The sequence below is a fragment of the Sturnira hondurensis genome, unplaced genomic scaffold (genome assembly GCF_014824575.4).
Source record: "Sturnira hondurensis isolate 20B ecotype Veracruz unplaced genomic scaffold, ASM1482457v3 Scaffold0022910, whole genome shotgun sequence".
NCBI classification, from domain to species: domain Eukaryota; kingdom Metazoa; phylum Chordata; class Mammalia; order Chiroptera; family Phyllostomidae; genus Sturnira; species Sturnira hondurensis.
In genome coordinates, this window is record NW_028095541.1 from 15,516,356 (window position 1) to 15,539,313 (window position 22,958).

The 22,958-nt window shown below is 41.5% G+C and overlaps 1 protein-coding gene across 7 annotated transcripts in view; it reads left to right on the plus strand.

Annotated features, from left to right (window-relative positions):
- The first annotated feature begins 20,493 nt into the window (after positions 1–20,493).
- The window catches only part of ARHGAP21 (Rho GTPase activating protein 21), a 136,202-nt gene continuing 133,737 nt past the window's right edge, over positions 20,494–22,958 (plus strand). For 5 of the 7 annotated variants that reach the window (XM_037037203.1, XM_037037207.1, XM_037037210.1 and 2 more), the window contains exons 1-2: positions 20,494–20,578; positions 21,882–22,326. In XM_037037203.1, coding sequence (XP_036893098.1) covers positions 22,249–22,326 — 78 coding nt within the window. In that variant the 5' untranslated portion in view covers positions 20,494–20,578; positions 21,882–22,248. Of the gene's footprint in view, positions 20,579–20,906; positions 21,105–21,881; positions 22,327–22,958 lie in introns of those variants that run through there. The other 2 variants (XM_037037204.1, XM_037037206.1) reach the window with 2 other exon arrangements.

A 22,958-nucleotide genomic window follows, 5' to 3' on the forward strand; every position in this document is an offset into this window, starting at 1 on the left:
TAAGTGCTGTACTTGAGAACAAGATTCTAATATGAGTTTCTAGGAAAATATAAAATTTGAAGATTAAGACCTGTTAATGCAATGTAACTAGAATGGGGGATGTCATGCCAGCTACAGCCTCTTTATTATGGTTTGCTTTACATTAGGGTTGTTTGCTTGCTCTACTTTCTCTATTCAGCTATAAGCAATGTGAGGCCAAGCACTGTGTTTTCCTTATCTGGAGATTAACAATTATCTACTCTGTTGAAATTAATCGAATTGCCTTTCACTTTTCCCTCCACATTTCCAGAGCTCTAGTGTCTCTCTGGTACAAGTCTTCCTAATCTGGTTCCTTCATTACTCTTTATTAGTGTGTTTTAAAGTTTTTTTTTAATTCATTCACACATCTCTTACTGGTTTCTTCCTTCTTGACCAAGGAATTTAAAAGCTAAATAGATAAAGGTTTCTTCTGAGGTCTGAGTCCTGTGTTCTCTATGATTTCCTCTAAATGAAAGAGCAATAAATAAAACAGGCAAACATGAGCTGTGTCAACACAGCAAAGCACCTGCAGTACAACTTGAAGCTGACAAAGGCTTACGTAACTTTTTAATGGTTTGTCCCAGACCCAAGATTTTCCTGACAGTAACTCCCTCCCTGCCAAAGAGATGGTGACCCTTCAATCTGGTAGAGAAATTAAGTATAATACTGTACTGTTGCTTCTGGGAATGACAGAATAAAATATGTGGTTGAATCGTTGTCACAAAAAGATGTTGAATTCGGACTATCACACAAGGCAGAAAATGATAATGATGATAGCAAGTAAGACATCTAAAATATATATAGGATTTACAGTGCACAAAGTAATTTTACATACATTATAAGCCCTCCCCCAACACACATATTAATACAACAAGCTAAGAGGGTGGCTATAATTTCTTTATTACACAGTTGAAGAAATGGACTATGAGCAATGAAGGTATCTACTCAGTCACAAAATCATATTCCTCCTTGATATTTCTGACTCCTATGCATTAATCATCTAACTCAATTTAGGCGATGGTTACTGGTGATGGCTGGGAATTACAAGGAAAAATAAAAATCTCCCAAGCAGTACAGACACACCCAGAAAAAGTTACTTTAAAAAGGGAAATTAGAGGACTTCCGCCAAGATGGAGGCATAGGTGGAAACACTGTGCCTTCTCCCACAACCAAGTTTGAATACAACAAAGGTTTGGAGAAATAAAGACACAACCAAACGACAGAAAATTGAATTATACGGAAGTCCGACTACATCTAACCGTTCAACGGGACGGTAAGTGGGGCGGAGCCAGCAGTGAGCGGGGTCGGGCAAGACAGGGCCCCCGACCCAGGCGCGCAGGCAGACGGGAACCAGTTGGGGTGCGGGGCAGACCGCGGGCGCATCTTCGCGCACAGTGAGACAGACCACGCAGGCCCCAGGGGGCGAGGGCTGACGACGGTGGCACACTCGCGTGCAGTGGGATGAAACGCGTGGGCCTGGTGACGGCAGCAACTGTGGCACCTGTGAGGGCCGTGGCGGCAGGCGGCGGACAGGACGCCATAGTCCCTCTTTGACCCCGCCCCCACATACAACGTCACAACCCAGCGACTTAGTTGCCCTGTTCTAGTGAACACTTTAGGGCTCTGATCCTGCTATGGAACAGGCACGAACAACCCGAAAGATGGCGCAAGAAGAACTCAAAGTCCCAGAGCCAATAACTCTAAGCGACCGAGAAATTGCCAGCCTCTCAGAAGCACAATTCAAGACACTATTTATCAGGATGCTCACAGAACTGGTAGATTATAGTCACAAATTAGAGGAACATAGTCACAAATTAGAGGAACATATGAAGGCTAAACTAATTGAAATGAAGGGAGATGCACAGGAAACCAATAGTGATGGAAAGGAAACTGGGACTCAAATCAATGGAATGGACCAGAAGGAAGAACAAAACATCCCACCAGAAAGGAATGAAGAAATGAGAATTCAAAAAAATGAGGAGAGGCTTAGGAACCTCCAGGACATCTTTAAACGTTCCAACATCCGAATTATAGGGGTACCAGAAGGGGGAAAGAAACAGCCACGAGTGGAAAACGTATTTGAACAAATAATAAAGGAGAACTTCCCCAGTCTGGCAAAGGAAATAGACTTCCAGGAAATCCAGGAAGCTCAGAGAGTGCCAAAGAAGTTGGACCCAAGAAGGAACACACCAAGGCACATCATAATTACATTAGCCAAGACCAAAATGAAGGAGAGAATCCTAGAAGCAGCAAGGGATAAGGGGACAGTCACCTACAAAGGAGTACCCATCAGACTGTCAGCGGATTTCTCAAAAGAGACCTTACAGGCAAGAAGGGGCTGGAAAGAAGTATTCCAAGTCATGAAATCCAAAGACCTACAGCCAAGATTGCTTTATCCAGCAAAACTTTCATTTAGAATGGAAGGACAGATAAAGTGCTTCTCAAATAAGGTCAAGTTCAAGGAGTTCATCATCACCAAGCCCTTATTATATGAAATGCTAAAGGGACTTATATAAGAAAAAGAAGATGAAAAAGATGAGCAGTGAAAGGACAGCAAACACACAGTTATTAACAACCACACCTAAAACAAAAGCAAACCAAGAAGACAGCTAGATCAGGAGTGGAACCATAGAAATGAAGAACACATGGAGGGTTAGAAACAGGGGGGTGGGAGGGGGAGAAGAGGGGAGAAGGCACATAAAATAGCATAGATGGTAGGCAGAAAATAGATAGGGGGGAGGGTGAGAATAGTGGGGGAAATATAGAATCCAAAGAACTTGAGACGCGTGGTTATAAACTAAGGGGGGGAGAATGGTGGGGCAGGGAGGGTGTGGGTGGAGGGGATTGAAGGGGGGGAATAGAACAACTGTAATGGTATAATCAATAAAATATATTAAGAAAAAATAAAAAATAATAAAATAAAAAAAATAAAAAATAAAAAGGGAAATTAGGTGTACATCAAAATAGTTTTTCTGTATTATGATGTACCAGAAAAGAGTGATGTAATTATTAAAATTTGGTGAAACCATATAATCAATTTTATAAAATGCATATGAATTCTATATAGTAGCTAAAAATANAGAACTTGAGACACGTGGTTATAAACTAAGGGGGGGAGAATGGTGGGGCAGGGAGGGTGTGGGTGGAGGGGATTGAAGGGGGGGAATAGAACAACTGTAATGGTATAATCAATAAAATATATTAAGAAAAAAATAAAAAATAATAAAAAATAAAAAATAAATAAAAAATAAAAAGGGAAATTAGGTGTACATCAAAATAGTTTTTCTGTATTATGATGTACCAGAAAAGAGTGATTTAATTATTAAAATTTGGTGAAACCATATAACCAATTTTATAAAATGCATATGAATTCTATATAGTAGCTAAAAATAATTGATGCCTCAAAACAAGGTAAGTGTTACTCCATTTTGCAGGTTGGAAAATGAAGGAAAGAAACTGCTCAAGCTTGCAAAGCCAGAATTTGCACTTTGGCCGTGTGAGAGCAGAACTTGATATCTTAATTGTTATCCTATTTTGGCCTACCGTAGGACACACGTGGTACTTTTTTTCCTGCTGCTGCTAGATACAACTGAAACACTAGACATTATCTATATACATAAGAGTATGGGAAAAGATATTCCATATCAATGGCATTAGGGAAATGCAAATTTAAACCACAATGAGTGATTACTACACACTTATCACAGTGGCTACAATAAAAAATAACAATAACACCAAATGCTGGCAAGGATGCCAAGAAACTAGATCACAGTCACTCCTATATTGCTGCAGGGAATGGAAAGTGGTAGTGTCACTCTGGAAAACACTTTGGCAGTTTCTTTTAAAAAAACCATGTAACTACCATATAACACAACAATCACACTGCTAGGTATTTATTTCAGAGAAATAAAAATTTACGTTCACACAAAAACCTGTACACAAATGCTTTTATAGCAGCTTTACATGCAAAAGCCCTGAACTGGAAACAACCCAGATATCCTTCATTGGGTGCATAATAAAACAAAATGTGGTCTATTCATAACATGGAATACTACTCAGCAGTAAAAAAGAACAAACCAATGATACACACAATGTCTCCAGAGAATTAGGCCAAGCAGAAGAGGTGTTCCCAGAAGGTTACAAGCTGTACATTCCCATTTATATAACATTCTTGAAGGGACAAAAATATAAAAATTATAGCTATGAATTAAGAAGGGGTTGGGAGTGGGAGAAGAGCAGGGGTCACTAAACAGGGGACTCCTGACGTGATGGAAGTGCTCCCAATGTGTCTGTACCAATGTTAATGTCCCGGAAGTACACGATGTTACCGTTGGGAGAAACTAGGAGAGGTAACACAGCACCTCTCTGCAAAACTGCATGTGAATCTCCAGTTTTTCCAAAATGGAAAGTTTAGTTAAGAAACAGATAATGTTCCTAACTCCAGAAAACCATATTTAGGCTCAAGGACAACAAAAAGACGTGTTCTGATTTATCACTCTAGCACCCTTTATGGCTGAGGCGGTGGTGTGGGCGGGGTGAAATGGAGCGATGCCAGAGCTTAAAGAGGTTCTTCGAATGAAGAGGTTAAGAAAACAGAACTCACGAAAGCAAATGAAAAGCCAATGAAAAGAAACAAGATAATTAATCAAGTAGATAAAATAGTGTTGGGACTAAAGAGTTGATACTATGATGATTACCTTAAAACACTTGACCCACTAAGTGATACTTGACGCACTAAGGAGCGTATTATGGAGACCATTTTCCTCCTCACCTTACCTGCCTGGATAATGCCTGCTGCTTCCAACTCGGTCTTCTACCAGTCAAGTCCTTCGCACATTTTTAAGTTGTTTAATAGGGCTTCAATATTTATTTCAAATGTCCATTAATTAGATTTATACATTTCTGTCCGTGAGAATAAGAATGGAACCTTATGTTTTTATTAAAGCCTTGAAATAATAGTTTATTTTATTTTTTAATATAATAGACACAATTAAATTAAATCTTAGATTTAGAAATATTTTCTATGGAACTAAGGGAGAAGGGAAAAAATCCCTTTGGAAATAATTAAAGCCTTTGAAATAATAGTTTATTTTATTTTTTAATAGACACAATTAAATTAACTCTTAGATTTAGAAATATTTTCTATGGAACTAAGGGAGAAGGAAAAAAATCCCTTTGGAAAGGACGGATATCTTTCTGTACCACTCAGAAAATCAAAGCCGTTTTGATAAGTTTTAATTGCTGCCTCACCTCATTTTTTACTTTATTCAAAACCAGAATGACTCTCTGTTGCATTGCCAGATTCTTGAGGTGATTTCATGGCAACGTCAACCATACGTGCTTTAATGAAGTCTAAACAGAACAGCTCACATTTCCGGACTAAATCGGAACTCTTAAAATGCCTTCTGCTCTAAAACACCAGAAAGCAGAGAGATAAGGACCTCTGGACATTTTATTTAAAAAAAACTTCACCTGAGTTTATGTTCACAAATTTTTTAGAGAGGAAGACAGACAGACAGACAAAGAGAAACATCAATATAAGAAACATCATTCGGTTGCCCCCCCTATGCGCCCCGATCGGGGATCGAAGTCACAACCTAGATGTGTGCCGTGACCAGAGATCAAACCTGCAACCTTTGGGAACATGGGACGACACTCCAACCAACTGAGAACCTGGCCAGGGCATGCCTTCCACACTTTATGAAGTGCCACACTTTTGAAGCCTTCTGTGATGTAACTGTCCCTCTTTACTCTCCTCGCTTCTTAGAGCAGCGATTGGGTCTCAGTCTTTTCCCTGCAGGAGAGGATCACATGAGAAGTTTTAAAAAATACTCCTGCCTGGGCCCCACCTCCAAACTGAATTGATCAGTTTACAGTGTGCCCTAAGCCTCAGGAGTTTTTAAGTCCCACAAAAGTTTGAAAAGTGCAGTTCCTGTTGAGAAGCACAAAGCATTATACATTCTATGGTATCCAGGTGCTATTTAATTCGCACTTCTAAATCAACTCAACTCCTGCCCTGGCCAGGTAGCTCAGTTAGTCAGAACATCCTCCTGACACACCCAGGTTGTGGGTTCCATCCCCAGCCAGGGCACATGTAAGAATCAACTAATGGATGTTTAAATAAGTGGGACAACAAGCTGATGTTTCTCTTTCTCTTTTCCTTCCTTTCTCTTAAAAAATCCACTTAACTCTTAGTCTGATGAACCTGCATTTTGCAAAACTGTCATTGGAATTCCAAATCAAACTTTGCATCAAGGTTCTAGGTTCCCTCTTCAGTAATTAGGCAGCTCAATTTTAAATCAGTAACTTAGTTTTCTTGATGTTGGTAATCATTCCATGATGTACATCAAGTTGTTGCATTCTGCATTTTTAATATAAACAATTTATTTATTTGTCAATTATTCCTCAATAAGGTAAAAAATAAAATAAAATGTCCCTAGTTCTAAAAGTATTAGTTAATTAGATTTTGCAGCTTGGGCATTCATGAGCAAACATGTAGGACGTTGTAATTTGGCTGAAGCACAAATTGAAATAAGGTGTGCTTCAAGGCCAGAAAACCAAGCATCTACATCTCAGTTCACTTTTTTGCACTATTCTACTTGTCATGGATCAATTTGTTGCATAACACCTTTGTCTTCTGGTTAAAAGTAGCCTCCAAGTGGGAAAGCACATGTTGGTGAGTGTGAAAAGAGCAGTTAACTTTTGCTCTAAATAGACATATAAAAACCTTTAAATTGTAGCCCTGCCTGGTATAGCTCAGTGGCTTGAGCACTGGCCTGGCACTGAGCGCTGGCCTACAAACCAAAGGGCCTTTGGCTCAATTCCCAGTCTGTGCACGTTGCAGACCAGGTACCCAGTAGGGGTCTTGTGTGAGGCAACCACACATTGATGTTTCCCTCTTTGTCTCCCACCCCCTTCCTTCTGTCTAAAAACAAATAAGCGAAATAACTTTTAAAAACCCTTTAAACTGTAAAACATTTCCATGACTATAGAACTCATGTGCTTACTCCCCCCCACACACACGTGCACACACGCATGCACACACACTCATTCTCTATCGTCTTCAAGAGTCAGTCACATTTCCATAGTCTACTTGGGGAAAAAGACAAGCAAGTTTATCTCATGTTTGTCCCCCAAGTCATGAAACCATGTAGCTGTGTTTGCACTGCCCTCTGTCCCCTTTCAAGTCTTTCAGCTTTTGTGTTAAGCTTCTGTTCAAATTACAGCTGGTTGCTGCCGAAAACCTTGGTGCCACTTGCCTTCCTTAATAAAACTTGCTACAGTCATGCTGGGCAGAGGGGATTAGGGGAAGCCCAAAAGCCATTTATTGCCCCATCCTTTGGTTCTTTATTCTACCCCAACCTGAGTACATGAGATTTACTGAAGGTTTGCAACTAAGAGGAAAGAAAGGCAATGTAGGCAAAGGAACTTTAAATGAGAGGTGAAATGTGTCTGTTTTAAATCCAAGGCAAAAGGAAAAGGTATTAAATGCTTCTCACAGTGCCTTTCTCCTGGCACATTCAGACAGACCACTAGCCTATCTTCCCTGTTTCAACCTCTACCTCCCTGTCTCTCTCTGCAGAAAGGCCTTCCTCTAGTTCTCTAGAGTGCTGGAATAGCTCTCCCTCCCTTTGAAATCATGCCTCCCCCAGCCAGGGCAACCTATAGCACCCAAATTCCCCCGGTACATTTCCCAAAATGAAGTGGCAGCACGCTTCCACTTAACTTACTCAAATTCAACTATGCACTATACCTCCTTAAAAAATACCAAGCAACGACTCTTTGATGCTGCACATGATGCCGCCTACCTTCTTTTTAAAGAGCTTTGGACCAAAAGTGAAGATGAGATGGGGCACATGGGTCTTCATTTCCCCAAGCTTCTAACTTCCCTGTGCTAAGGATAACTCTGCTGTTAGATATATGCATTTTTCACACAATATGGTTCCTAAATATATGCCAACCATTTCATGAGGCATTCAGTTTAAGAAACAATGCTGTCCTCTATCACTGGAGGAAACACTGGTAAGGGCTTATTAGATGACAACATATCATCTTTATTTCCTAAAGGATTTTCAAGGGTAATGTTGTTTATATGCAATTTTTCTTTGGAAGTGCTAACTTTAGACCAGGGGTCAACAAACTTTTTAGGAAAAAGGCCAGATAGTAAACACATTAGGCTTTATGGGCTATGTGGTCTCTGTCACAACTATTTAAGTTTACAGCTATGGAAGCAGCCATAGACAATATGTCGATAAATGGTCATGGCTGTGTTTGTTCCAATAAAACTTTATTTACAAAAGCAGGCAGTGGGGGCCAGATTTAACCCAATAGTCCTAGTTTGCCAGCTCTCACTTTAGATAATACCTCACAGTAAGAGGCTAGTTAGAGGCCTCCACAAACTTATTCAGGTGAGCTCCGACAGGCAGAATTGCCCAGAGTTGGTTTGGCACTTCAAGGTGCTTAGCCTTTGAGATGTTTGTATCAAGGTGAAGTGAAAGTCCTCATTACTAGCCCTTTTTGAGAGTAACTGTGGAAACATGCTCAAATACACTCCTACAGAAATATACCCACTTATGTCCCCTCACACACATTCACACATTCTTCTCCCAAGGACAAACAATCCTCAGACACAGACAATAGTTTGCATCCACACTGGGGGAAAGAAATGGTTTCATAGAAGCAACAAAATCTGTACCACTGCTCCACTCACAGTAGAGAGAACATTCTGCATCACAACAGATACATTTCACTGCTTTTCTTCTCACTTTCTTCCTCTGGGCTATGCCAAGGGTCCTACCTGTGTAGGGGAAATGAGGCCCCTCAACCCCTTGGCTAAAAGAACAACTGCCTGGGTTTTGAAATGGTGTTTTCCTTTACTGTATACAAGCCTTTGGTCCATTCTAATTGTCTCTGGAGGAGAACTGTAGAAAATGTGTTATCTTACCCTCATCTCCCCCCGTGGTGAGCCCCTAGAAGTGATCCCAGCATGTTCCTCCAGCGACACCTGGGAATTTGGGTATTGGTTAACGTATTAATAGCTATCTCTTGGGAATACCAAGGGCTTGCCATATGGACATTACATGGAAATAAGAAGGACCTGTATCTCTGTGAAGAGTGTGAACTCTTCACAGTGGGCTTTCTTCATGGGGCAGTATGGAGTCTTGCACAACCCATCACACAGAAGAACACACTTATCCTGTTTAGACAATCCTCCTTCACCCCCAATATTTCACTTTGATGGAAATATGCTAAAAAATATCTCTTCTTTCGCAGCATGTCTTACCTCATCACCATTCTGTCTTTCCTGCTGATTTCTCTCTCCCCCCACCCCTCCCATCTCACACAGCCTCCCAGCTGAAAATGTTCTCTGGGACTGGCTCTCTTGCCTGATGGTGGAACCAAGTATTGTATAATGGCCAGAAGATCTGACAGCTCTGTGCCCACTAACACCCCTATATTCCCTTTCCCCACACAAAGCAAAATCCAAAAAATCTCTTAGAAAATACTGTTGTTCTTTTTCTGTTTTCATTTCTGGTGAATTAAATTCTGCAATGTAGTACATATGTATTCAGTATATGGGTATTTTCTTTAATGACTAGATTTAAACTTTCTTAGAATTTGGTGCAGTATATAGAACCTCCCACTTGACCAAGTACATGTTTGATTTTAGCAAGATTCGTTTTTAAAAACTACGAATTTGTTTAACAAATGCTTTCAAGCATTTTTCGGTGAAGATTACACCTATTTTCTTTGTTTATTCATGACAAAGGAAAAATGCATGTATTTCAATTAAAGCAGATGAGATTAAGATCAGATTTCCTCCTTTTTCACTTTTTATTTTTTTTAATTTTTTAAAAATTTTATTCATTTATCTTTAGAGGGGAGGAGAAGGAGAGAGGGAGAGAAATATCAATGTATGGTTACCTCTCGTGTGTCCCCCGCTGGGAACTGACCTGCAACCCAGGCATGTGCCCTGACTGGGAATCGAACTGCAATCCCTTAGTTCTCAGCCCCACGCTCAATCCACTGAGCTACACCAGCCAGGGCCTTTTTTACTTTTTAAATCAAATATTATTTAATCTAAAATTAATACATATTCTTTGCAAAATCCTGTAACATTACAAAAACATAAAAATCACAACATAGCAGCCATGCTGTCTTTTAATCCTCCTCACCTTATTTTAAAAATCAATATTCATAGTGAATAGTCTTCCCAACACTGTGATGTCTTTTGTTTTTTTATTTGATTACAATATATTATGAACATTATGATAGATTATGTTGGGTTCATCTATATTTGGTGTTCCTTCCTAAGGTGTGAGCAGAAATATGTATCATTTCCAAGCAAACGCTTTGAAAGCTGGTTTAAACTTTCATCATGTCTCTTTTTCTTCTTCCATGAGGTCAAAGAATTTAGATAGAAGATGTTTCATCAGACTAAATTCTAGAGTTAAATGATGTATAGAAAATGATGTAGAACTCATTCATGATGGATATGTGAAGTGAACAAGAAAGAAGCCTTTGAGATTTAGGAATCATTTGCTACCACAGCGTAAATCTTGCCTATCTTGACTGATACAAATATATTTACATGTAAGTGCATATAACTATATATATATTTTTAAGCAGCTGCATGGTATTATTGCATTGCATGGAACAACAATCTTTATTTTATTTAAAATTTTTATTGTTCTTCAATTATAGTTGTCCCCATTTCCCCCACTGCTCTCCCCTGCTCTGTCCACCCCTCCCTCCCACATTCAAACCTCCCCCACCAACAATATTTTATTTAATTTTCTGTCTAGTTGTTCTAGCCGTTGTTGAGAGAGGGTATATCGATGTCTCCAACAAAAGTCGTGGATTTATCTGTTTCTCCTTTCACTTCTATTCATTTTTGCATCACACATTTTGCAGCACTATTGTTCGGTGCATACATATTTAGAATTGCTAGGTCTTCTTTGATGGACTGCCCTTTTTGTCATTGTTTAATGTCTTTTTCTGTCTCTGGTAAATTTTTTTGCTCTGAAGACTACTTTAGCTGAGATTAATATAGAAACTCTTGCTTTCTTTTTTATTAATGTTTGCATAATATATATTTTCTGTGGTATTTTACTGGGGCATTTATTGTTTCAAAGCTCTATTTTTTATTAGGCTGCCCCTTTTCTGGTTCTTTGGTGAGAGAGAGCAGGCTTGAAATAGAATGGGACCTCTTTTATCTGTATCTGGGAAGCCATGCAGTGACATGATCTGACTTAGGTCTTAAAAGGGTGACCTTGGGTCTGGTGTTGAGAGTGGACACTAGTCAAGACAAGGGCAGAACATAGAAGAGCAATTGAACTGTTGTCATAATCCAGGCGACAGATGACTTCACCTAGCTTTGAGTGATAACTGTGGAGGTGAACAGATTCTGGATATAATCTTTCCCTGTTTTCTTGAGGCTATAATTTGATGTTAGAGCTGACAGGGTTCACTGATGAGTTGCGTGTGTGGTGTGAGAGAAAGAGTAGTCAAGTCTCCCTTAAAGATTTTGGTGTCAAGCTGCAGGATCAACAGATTTACCTACTTAATGTGGGAAAAGTCGATTAGGGCATCTTAAATGTGAGAACTTTATTGAATATCAAGGTGAAGATAATAGTCATTGCAGATTTTGAAGACAATCCATGGTTTGGAGCCTGAGCAACTAGAGTTGCCACTTACTGGTTTTATGAATTTATTATTTTCCACCTGCAGTGCGTAAGCGCTGCTATTTTAATCACTTCGGCATTTCAACACTTCAACACTTGATGTTATCAGACTCGTTTTTGACTCAGTTTGATGGCTTTGAAGTAGTCTCATTATCATATTAATTTGCATTATGCTGATTTCCAGTGATATTAAACATTTTTTGCTACCGATTGTGGCCGCATGTGTTTCCTTTTTTTGTAGAATGCCTATTTATGTTTTCTATTTTATTCATTCATTTATAGGGGCTCTTGATATACTCTCAGTGTAACTCTTCGGTGGACTATATCAGTTGCATATACCTTCTGCTAGCCTGTGGCTTTTCTTTTCACTTTATTACTAATTACTTACTCAACCATTCTGCCTTAAATAATAACAGTATTATTTCCAGAGCTCTCTATAACTACTTTTTCCATCTGTCTTTCCCCTTCTACCTCTTATTTTTTTTTGTATTCTTGATTTTGTTCTGGTATATTATAGCATTATTACATTTCATAGTAGTACTTTTCTTTCAAAATTTATAACATACATTTTATATTATCATCATAATAATTGTTTTGGTTTCACTTGCAGTCTTTTTATGTTTATCTTGACTCATCATTTAATCAATTACATCATCATATATAATTATTTTGGTGAAAGGTGATATAGTTCCAAAACCTTTAAATAATTGAGTGTCTTTCTGCAGCTTTTAAATGTAGATCACTGCATGATTGTATGTGATCTTTAAGTCACTTTCTTTTTTCCTTCAAGTTTCTTCTCACATCAATTAATGCTGAGTAGAGTTCTAAGGCCAATAACATTTTTCCTTTGGGCCAGAAGTCAGCAACCTTTTTCTGCAAAGGTCCAGACAGAAAATATTTTGGGCTTTGCAGGCCACATGGTCTCTGTTGCAATCACTTATCTGTGCTATTACAGTGCTAAAGCAGCCACAGACCCGTAAACAAATGAGGGTGACTACATTCCCATAAACCTTCGTTTACAAAAATAGGCAGCAAACTGGATTCAGTCTGTGTGCCACAGTTTGCCAACCTCTGCTTTAGGTGATTCACTCTGATTTGTTTTTAGGATTCCATTCTTTATACCCAAAGTTTAATAACTTCCCCTAAGTAGTTATTCTTTTTAATGACTTCCTGAAACACGGTAAATCCTTTTAATCTTTGGAATTGTAAAAAGTTTACACATGTCTGTTAAGACAAAGGCTGAGCTCCCGTACAAAATGATCTTGAAAATACCATGATCCTAACACAAAGTGGGGCAAAAGGAGGTTTACATTTGTGATTACACGAAACACGGGGTTAATAAAACTATTATAATAATCATAACCTGCATGTCTCTTTTCATACAAGTAAGTGTAAAACTACTTTGTCCCACCCTGTATATAGAAGTGGCAATATAGAAAGTTATGTTTTTTTCAGGACACAAGCCAGAGGGAGGCAGTTCAGGCCTACTACAGTGTTAGTGTGTTTGACGTCTTGCACATGCAGCTTCCATCTGAGTCATAGGTGGATGCTGCACTTCTATTTCCAGAAGGGTTCCCAGGCAAAATATAGGACATCCAGTTCAATTGGAATTTCCGATAAACAGTGAATACTGTTTTAGTATAAATGTGTCTCATGCAATAATTGAAATCCACTAAAATTTTGTTTATGGGAAATCCAAATTGAACTGGACATTCTATATTTTTCTTTGTGAAAATGTAGCAATGCTTATGTCCACCCACTGAGAAGGGGGGAGAGGAAAAGGACTAGGAAAACACAAGTTTTAATCCTTTTAAAGGTAATCCTCCAGAGGGGCAGACACTCATTTCTGCCCACATTTTATTGCCTAGAATTTAGTCATATGGCCACACCTAGTTAGAAGATAGACTGAAAAATGAAGTCCAACTTGTTAACCATGTTCCAGGTAAAATGCTATCCTCATGAGAGAGGAGAGAATGGATATAGGGGAGACATTTAGTAGTCTGCCACCTTATATCTTTGAAGATTTTTTAGTTTCATCAGTTCTAAACTCTCTGTTAGAAACATCAATTTCTCTAAATTTGATTTCTGTTTGTCCTCCTTATTTTTCATCTCTTGTCTAATCACTTTGCCATTTTTATTTGTATTTGATGGGCTTTTAAAAAGCCTGTCATTCCATCCTACTAAATGTTTTCTATCTTTTGCCAGTTATTTTTCTCATTCTTTCTCATTTCTACTCCATTTATTATTTCTGCAATGGTGTGATTTTCCCCCCTCTCAATATCTTTCCTTAACTCTTCCAACCACTTTTATGTCTTATTCATTCTTTTGTCATTTCACTTTTCTCTCTATTCTTCTGTTTACTGGGGTTAGTTTCTTCTATAATCCTTTCTTTCTTTCTTTCTCTTTAAAATATGCTGTTATTTCATCTTCCTCTTCCCCCTGCAATTTAAAATATTAAATTATTTTAAATAATTATTTAAAACATTTTATATTAAAATACTTAGATTTTTTAAATATTTAAAGTTCTCTTCCCATTCACTTGTGGTCCTGATTTCCTGTTAATAGGAAAACAGAGTGAATACGTTATCTTTGAGTGCCTTGGGCCTCCTGTTGAAGCTAGCCAATGAGGGGAGCCACAACAGGAGGCTGGAGGAGAGCAAGAGAATGGGTTCATAAATTGTAGGATGAAATTTGTCCCTTTCATTGTTTCAATGTCTATTTTTTCCTTTTTATGTTGCAATTTTTTTAAATTAAACTATAATTGAAAAGGTATTTGAGGAAAATGTTACGCAACTCCACAATTATCCTACTTAAACCCAGATGTGAATTGCCACATATTTTTCTGCAGTCCTTTCCTATCTGAAGAAAGAACCCTCGGTGAGTTGACTTTGGATAAGTAGAGAATGCAAGCAATTACAGGAAGAGAGAAATGGAATCTACAATGCTAGAGAGTATTAAAGCGTACCCAGAGCTTCCATAACTCAGAGAACTGAGAGGTCATTAGATGTCTCTCCTACTTCTGTACTATAAAGATAAAAGGGAAAGCTCGTATATTTTCTTCATTATAATTAAAAATATTTGGTTGCTCTGATTAGGCCTATAATATCAAAAATCAATTGTTAGCACTGTTCCTAGTTAGAATGATTGGAATTTAGCATTCTATTCCAAGATGATAAAAACGCATTTCAGTTCTCTAGTTGTAATATGGGTTTCTATCCAGATTATACAGTGTTTTCACAGGATGTTCCAACTTATATGTAATAGGGTGGGTGGAAACATTTTGTATTTTTAAGGAAAATTCGCATGCTTATAAATGAAAGTCATGATTTTTAGGATAAAAAATGTTAAAACATTTTTATTCTTATTTTTTCTTAAATTGTAGAAATGAACTCTTAATGATGCAGATGAAAGTGACTACCATACCACTTGATTTTAATTATGGAGGTGTTGGTGCTAAAAAATAATTTTATTTCAGAAGAAAATGTTTAACACATAGTTATGGATAAACCATGGGCTGAACTTCCGTAATTACTTTCCAAATGCAAGTAGTATTAATTTTTGGCATGGTACTGTTGCCACAAAATATCTCAGTCACTAGAGGTGAAGTTAGGTAAAGAGATAAAAGGTGGCATTTCTGGAAGTTGACACCCATACCACATGTTCTCTTTGTGGACACCTCTTAAAATTGATACTGTCCATTCTGGGCATGTGCACACAGACATGTATGCCTATCTTCCTGTAACCTGGAGAGTTGGTGGTCAGCCAGGAATTTCTTGAGTATAAATATTTACCAATCATAGTGACACATCATTCATTTCTTGCATAATTCTATAGTTATTTTTACATGGGAAAGCTGTGATGGTTATTATGGGGGCTTGAAAAGAAGGTAAAGCCTTAGGAATCTGTCCTAGAGAAGTTTATGCTCTAGATAGGGAAGGACATAATATTCCATTGAAAATAAAATGATTCTTTATGATCATAACTAATAGCAAAAAAAAAAAAAACACCCAACCCCCAAAAGAAGCACCAAAGCGGAGTGCTAGTCCAGAGAAGGACAAGACCACAACCAGCTGAGGACAGAGAAAGCAGTTATGAGAGTCTGTTGTGCGTGGCACTTTGCTGGGGACTGTACACACTGAACTGAGTAGTGCCACTAGATCTAAATTAGAAATTAATAATTGAAGATAGATAGTAATTATATGGACAGAAATAATAAGCTGTAAACCTAGCAAATGCAGAGCACTAAATTAGTAAATCATTTACATAATTAATTAAAACGATGATGAAGGAAGAAAAATTTTAGAAATTTCCTGTTGTGAAAAATCAATCCCTACTCTTGATTACAGTAGTTAAATCCTTTACTAAAGAGGTGAGTTTTCTGTAGCTATTCAATTAAACAAGAAAGGCTTTTTTTCAAAGAAGTATTAGTAGACAATGTTTTTTGGTATCGTATAAACAAGAAATAAAGTTTACACTATTTTACTAAAACCAAAAAAACGCTCACTCCTCTGAAGGCCATTGGTCTAACTGCCTCAGACACATAGTTTTGCAAATGCTTCAGCCCATGTTACCCATTTCATTTGTAGAATTCCCTGGCAAACACTTATACAGCTTAGAATTGCCAACTTCTATATTCAGAGTAGAAATCATCCATAGATTATCAGAGAATGACATTAGACCAGGGTCTAGGACGTTTTGGTTCTATTTCTGGCGTTGACATTTTTCCTTGATAAGGATTCACCAAAACAATATTACTGAGTCACAACAAAGTCAAATCTTACATTCTGAGGGTATAGTTCCAACTTTAAAAATGTCTTGCCTACATTGCAAGAATTATAGTGTATACGGTTTTCTTGCAGTTGTTATTAATACAGCTGCAGTAACTTTTGAGGCTCTTTCAAGGGGAACTCTAAGTTGTTAGATGATAGGAAAGCCACAGATATATTAACTATGCTCAAAAGAGAAAAATCAGTAGGATTTCAAAGTAAACAAAGCAAGAATCACTGTTAGCTCTTGCTTATCCATGATATTTGGGACAAAGAAAACTATCAAGACATTAATTGTGAAACCCACAGTTAATTTCAAATCTCTTTTCATTTGTAATGATCTTCAAACCTGTTGTTTCAGTTTTTCGCTGGAGTGGTTATCCAGTAGCCATATGATGTGCAAATGTGACTCTTTTTCCTTTCTCTTGTCCTCCCTCTGGTGGAGGTGTTAATGAGTGAAATGCCCAGGATGGGCAGCTCAAGACAACTCTAAGGATTTGTGCCCTGAACTGTACACCATTAGCCTTGGGACTGGAGAGTGACTGGCTGATTGCTGCCACTTCCCAGGAGCCTAGAGGGCGTCCACTTTAGTCAATTCAGAATTCATCTAAATGAGAACTCACACAGTTATCAAAACATTATTATTACTCATTCCTTCAAAGAGGAATAGACATAATTTTTAACTGGGTTTATATGTTCCTAATAAATATCAATATGACATTATAAAGGGTAGCATTCCTGTTGGGGAACAAGACAAATTCCTGCTTCAAAATAATATTTTCGTCAAACCTTCCTAGAGCTCCTTTACCTGTATTATCTCATTTGATGCTCTCAGGAGGCCAGCAAGGTAGACATACTCTGAGGTCCTAGTAGAGAGCTAGGACCCAGGTTTCTGAAATCTTAACATTGTGCCTTTGTCTTTCTCTATTCAGATCCCTTAATATACATAAGATTCGTAGGCTAGCAAATTATTGTAAAGGTTTTTAAAAAACATTCCCAAATTTTAGAACATCATAACCATACCGTTACTGAACTCCAAGGGTTCCTCACTTGGGTGTTCTATTCAACAACAAGAGGTGGTTGTTATTAGGTAGTTTTATTTACTTGCAGCAAGTAAAGGAGGCTGGGGATTCATATCCAAAGCTCTGTCTCCCCAAAGGGAGGCTTAGTCGTTGTCTATATACACTATTTGGTTAATTACATGTTGATTTCTTCTTTGCAGTTGGCTAAACTTATCTTGTTGGGTTGGGTCAAGCTCATCTGGTTTCAGCTGCCTCTGCAAAATATTGTACTACATTTTAACATTTAGCATGAAGGACTTCAACCTTGAGACCCTGTGTCTTAACAATACCTATCCTAACTCAGGTAAGTTACACATGGTACTAACTTATAATAATGGTTCTTAAAAACATTCCCAAATACTGCAACATGATACTCACACTGATCCCAGGAGTAGGATTAAATTAGTATTCAGAAAGCACAATCATTAGCATATATTAAACTAAGTATTAGCTGTTGTTATTAAAAACCATGTTAGAGGTAGTATAGCTGTGAAGAAACCATGAACTCTGAAACTGACTCCCTGAGCTCGAATCCTGGCTCTGTACACCTATCTCACTGAGTTGTGTGTAAGCTTTTCAAGGAATACTTAGCACAAAGGCAGTGCTATATGGGTGGTTGTTACTATTGTTATTTGGTAGCTCTAGTACATATACATGCTCTACATTATATGGAAAACAATGCAGCTACACTGAAATGTAGATTACCTACCTTTTGTAGAAATGTCTTTCTATGTTATGCTAATTTTTCACAATTCCTAAAATGTGTTTTACCTCATTTTCATGTCATGAAATTTATATTTACTCTCCTTTACCAACCTGAAAACCCTTTTTAAAATCAACACTTACAAAAATCTTAACCCTAAATGTCAACTGTTAGAATAGTTTATGCCATGCATGCCCACTGGCATTTGTAAGGAGCTGTTTTGTGCTTAAAATTGTTTTTCCTTTCTAGACATATTCTGTAAGTCCCGGCATATTCTGTAAGCCCACTAGAGGTCTGCTACTTGAAACCTGCATTTCCATTCATTTCTTGCGGATTTACTCAACAGTACCTAGAACTGGATACTGCTATAGCCCAGTGGGCTGCTCAGTATATTTACCAGCTGCCTGGCAGTCATTCCCTCTAGTTTATTCTATTTGTTATTGACTGACATAGTTTTGTCAGGGGCTGTCAAGAACATGCATGTTTGATCATATAAAAATGATCTAGTCAAAGAGTCTCCTCTAGTTGAGGCTGAGGATTTAGTTGTATATTCTAAATATTTGGCACATTCCACTCTCAGGAAGGACTAAAAACCAAGGAACAGGTATTCAGGCTCCAGGGAGTGCTTTTAGTGCTTTGTTTTGTTTCCATCATCAAGAAACAGGACGTGAGGCTGCGGGCAGGGTGAGGGGTGGGAAAGATGGGAGTGGGGTGGGGAGGTGTCTCTAAATCCTCTCGGGATAGTGTCGTAAGAAGGTACACAAACTCCATAGCTTTTTGGTTTTGTTCCTCTTTCCTCCCTCAGGATGGTAGTGGTGGCAGCGGATCAGACACAATAGCGGACAGTACCCCGGCCTGAGCGCGGATTAAAACGACCCTCAACAGCACCAGCAGAAGGAATGGGAAAGGGAGGAGAGGTGCCGGTGGGAAGGGGCGAAGATGAAAGCAACAAGGTGACAAACGCTGCCTCTTCCGAGGGCTACTCTACTTCCACCCCTAGGTGATAGGAGCTGTGGAGATTCCTCCCTAGAGCCAGGGTGGGGTGGGTGGGAAGGGGAGGCAGAGGGGCGGTGGCTTTTCCTTTTGGGGGGCGGGACAAAGGGTGGAGGGAAGCCTGAGTCAGCAGCTCCTGACTGGCTCCTGCTGTCTCGACGCGTCTCCCGATTGGGCCGTTTGCAGCGGGAGATGTCCTGAGGCCCGGCGGGGCGGGGCAAGCCGCCAGGGGTCTGTAGCCAAGCCCGGGAATTGGGTGCGGAGGGGCTGCGGTGGTCTTCTGAACCCGGAGCGCTGTGACCGGTGGTGTGGAGCAACGCAGCTACCTTTCCACCGTTCCGCCTGCAGCGCCGAATTTTTTCAGCTGCTCTGGAGATTTGAAAAGGGGAAAAAACTGAATGAATAACGCTTTGCTGCTACCCTCTTTCCCTGTTACCAGAAGCTGGTTTGCCTTTGGGCTTGAAAAGACACTCCCTTATCTTAGTCCCTGAGCGCCTGGCAGCCTCTTTCCCCTCCCGCTGCGAAAAAGGGGCAAAAATTCACCAAGACTTGTTCCCCTCAGTCTGGGACCTGTGACCCCTCACTTCTGCACATCTAGCCATATACTTGCGCCGCCCCCCCGCCCCCCCCCCCCCCCCCCCCGCCTCCGGCTCTGACGCCGAGCTCTGAGACTCTGTGTCCCTTCCCAGTAGAAAGCTCCGTTCCTGGCCTCTCCCGCTCAGCGTTCGAGAGATCGGAGAAGGCGGGGAAGGTTTTATTTGTGTTCGGACTTAGGGTGGTACCGGGGGTTGGGTAGCGTGGGCTTGTAGGTCCCGAGATACACTGGGAGGGGGGGGGCGAGCAACTCCCTCTCGCCCGCCCCCCTGGCTAATCCCCCTTCTCCAGCATCGGTTCCCGGGACCGTATTATTCAAGACAGAAAATATTCAGCCCCAGAGCCTCCCCTGGGGAGGGGAGGGGAAGGAGGTGGAGTGGGAGGAGGTGGATCCAGGGAGGAAGAAGCGAGAAATCCGCCCCCGGGAAACAGCTCGGCGCCGCGGCGGAGCAAGGCACTTCTGTCACTTGGCGATCGCGGGCGCTCAAGCGCGGCCCCGGCCCGGCCCCGCGAGGCGAGGGGAGAGTCCGGCGGCCGCCGCCCCGCCCCACGCCCTCCCGCGGCGGCCGAGAGCCCGGGGCCGGCCGGGACAGGTCGCGGCGGTGTCTGGGAGCGGCCGGCCGGGGGCGGCGGCCTCGGAGCGCTGCGGCGGGCAGCGCCAGGTCGTCGTCCGGCTGGGACCAGCTGGCGCTGGGCTTGCTGGGCGCGCTCTCCTGGAGCCTGGTAGTGCCCTGAGGATCCACTAGCCCGCTTCCTCCGGTGCGTTTCTGTCGATTTTCCGCCTTAGCCGAGAGGGTGCAGAGCCCGCGGGTGGAGAGTCCGGTACGCCGCGGGTTCCTTCCCTTCGCGCCACCTCGGACCACCCCGCCTGGCTGGCCCTGGCGCGTGGCTGGAGGGAAGCCCACGGCAGGCGCCCGGTGGGAACGGAGGGGCTGCACCCGCGTGTGCGGAGCGAGGGAGAGCCGGAGGGAGGAGGGAAGGGCACAAAGGCCGGCAGCGGGCGCCGGGGTCCGGCCGACGGCCGTGGAGGAGGGGCGCCTCCCGGTTGCTCATGAATATTAAGCGAGCCTGCGGCCTAGCGCGTCCCGGCGGGGCCCGGCGCCCGGCCCGCGTCCCCACTCCTGTTGGCCGCCGAGCCCAGCGGGCGGGAAGGCTGAGCCCCTAGCTTTTTGTCTTTTCCCCACCGGGTTCCCCACACCTTTTCAAAGTACATATTTGGGCCGCCCTTCGCCTGAGATCCAGATCACCGACCCGCCTCTGGAAGGGGCGGAGGAAATCGTGGTAGGTGGGTGGTGGTTTTCTTTTTCCAATTTTTTCCCCCCTAGGTGGCCACAGGGAAAGGGAAAGATAAGGTCGAGTGGTAGTTTGGGAAGCAGCAACTACATAAAAGTTGCTTGAGTTGCAGCTTCATTTAGGTAGCTCCGGAATCATGCCCGGGAGAGGGAGCTGCGCCGGAGTCCCGCCCGGCCCCGCGTCGTCCCCACCCAGCCTCGCCGCGGGCCAAGGAAAACAGCCGTCTCCTCCGGGACTCGGGCCCCGGCACTGGGGCTCGCTGCGGGCGCCTAGAGGCACCCAGAGGGCGCTGGCTGAGTCCGAGGCTGGTTTTTTGTTTTTATTTTGGAGTGGGTGGGAGGGGAGCGAGGAGGGTTTTTGTAAAGTATTATCCCGTTTTAGTCTCGTGGAAAGAAAACTTCCTTTAAGTGTACCTATCTGGGTGATGCGGAAGAACGTCCATACTCCTTCACTTCTGCACAGCAAATACATTAATTAAATGCACTTGAAAAGGGAATGGTTTTTGTTGAAGGCTGCACAACAGCCAGGCGTCTTTGTCTCAACCACCATGCAATTATGATATTTCTTCTTTCTCCCGATTTATACATTTTTCTTTTTTCTTTTATTTTTAATACGGGAAGCTTATTTCAGCTTTAATTTGTGAAGTTCATCAGCATGGATCGAATTATCTTTCCAGGTGTTGGAAATGGGCACTTGGGGTGGACCTGTGGGCAAGGCTAAGGTCAGCGTCTGGAGAAAGTTCACGCCCTTTAACTTTTCCCCGTTCCAGGAGCGATCTTGTTGGGAGCTGACGCTCAAGCCTTCACGACCTACTCAGATTCCAGTTGGATTCGGAGGAAGGGGACCGCTTTCTGCCTTTGGCTTCAGTAGCTGCCAAGAAGCCTGTCTTTGTTTTTGAAGTCTCTAGAAATGGACGGAGACGGTGCAGTCAGTTGAAGTCCGAAGAAATCATCAGGACATCCTGCAGGGGCTTCATAAAAACATTCTTTCCCTGGCACGTTGTTGCACCAGCCCTGCCCCTCCTTGGAGCCTAGTGTGGAATTATCTCCCCCCCCCCCCTTTTTTGCTGTTTGGTGGCATTCCTACCCCAATGTGGGCTCCAAAGGGTTGGTCCCTTCTTTGTGATTTGAAATGAAATGATGGCCACACGTCGGACTGGTCTGCCTGAGGGAGATGGTGACACACTCAAGGCCCACGGGGCCCCCGCCTGTGAGGTAAGTGCAGAGGCAGCATTCCAGGCCTGTGGCCTGTTTTCATGAGGGTGCCCTTTCTGGGAGCAGGGTACTTGTCACTGGACCTAAGAAAAGGATTTGGGGGGCTTTGAGCTGATTGGTGGGAGCACTCCTGCCTGAGAACTAGCAAGGTGAAGCCTCATTCATTTTTATTTCTAAGAACTGCCAGTGATTTCTTTGCAGGAATGCTTTCCTCACTTTGAAATGTCACCATCTTAGTCACCTCTGAGTGGGGAATTCTCCCATTTCAGTTGTTTAAGAATGCCAGAAGTCTGTTTTCCGTTGATCCCCATCCTCCAGTATTTTTGGAGTTGAGCTGGTTAGGGGGTGGCTTTGTGAATTTTGTATGTGTGTACCCAAGGTTTATTCTCTGAGGTGGTGCCAGTTCGTGTGTTGTTTTGCAGCTGAATCTTCATCTCTCTTTGATACCAGTGGGTATCCTGGCTGCTGTTGGTGTGGATCTCTATTTTATGTAGAAAAATAAGTGTTTCCTCTTTGCCAGTTTAGGGACAGTCTTGGAAAACTTTAGAGAGTTGTAATTCCACCTATCTGAAAAATCTCCTCCCTCTGCTGTTCTTTATTTGGCTCTTCACTGATCAGAAAACCTGTGAGCT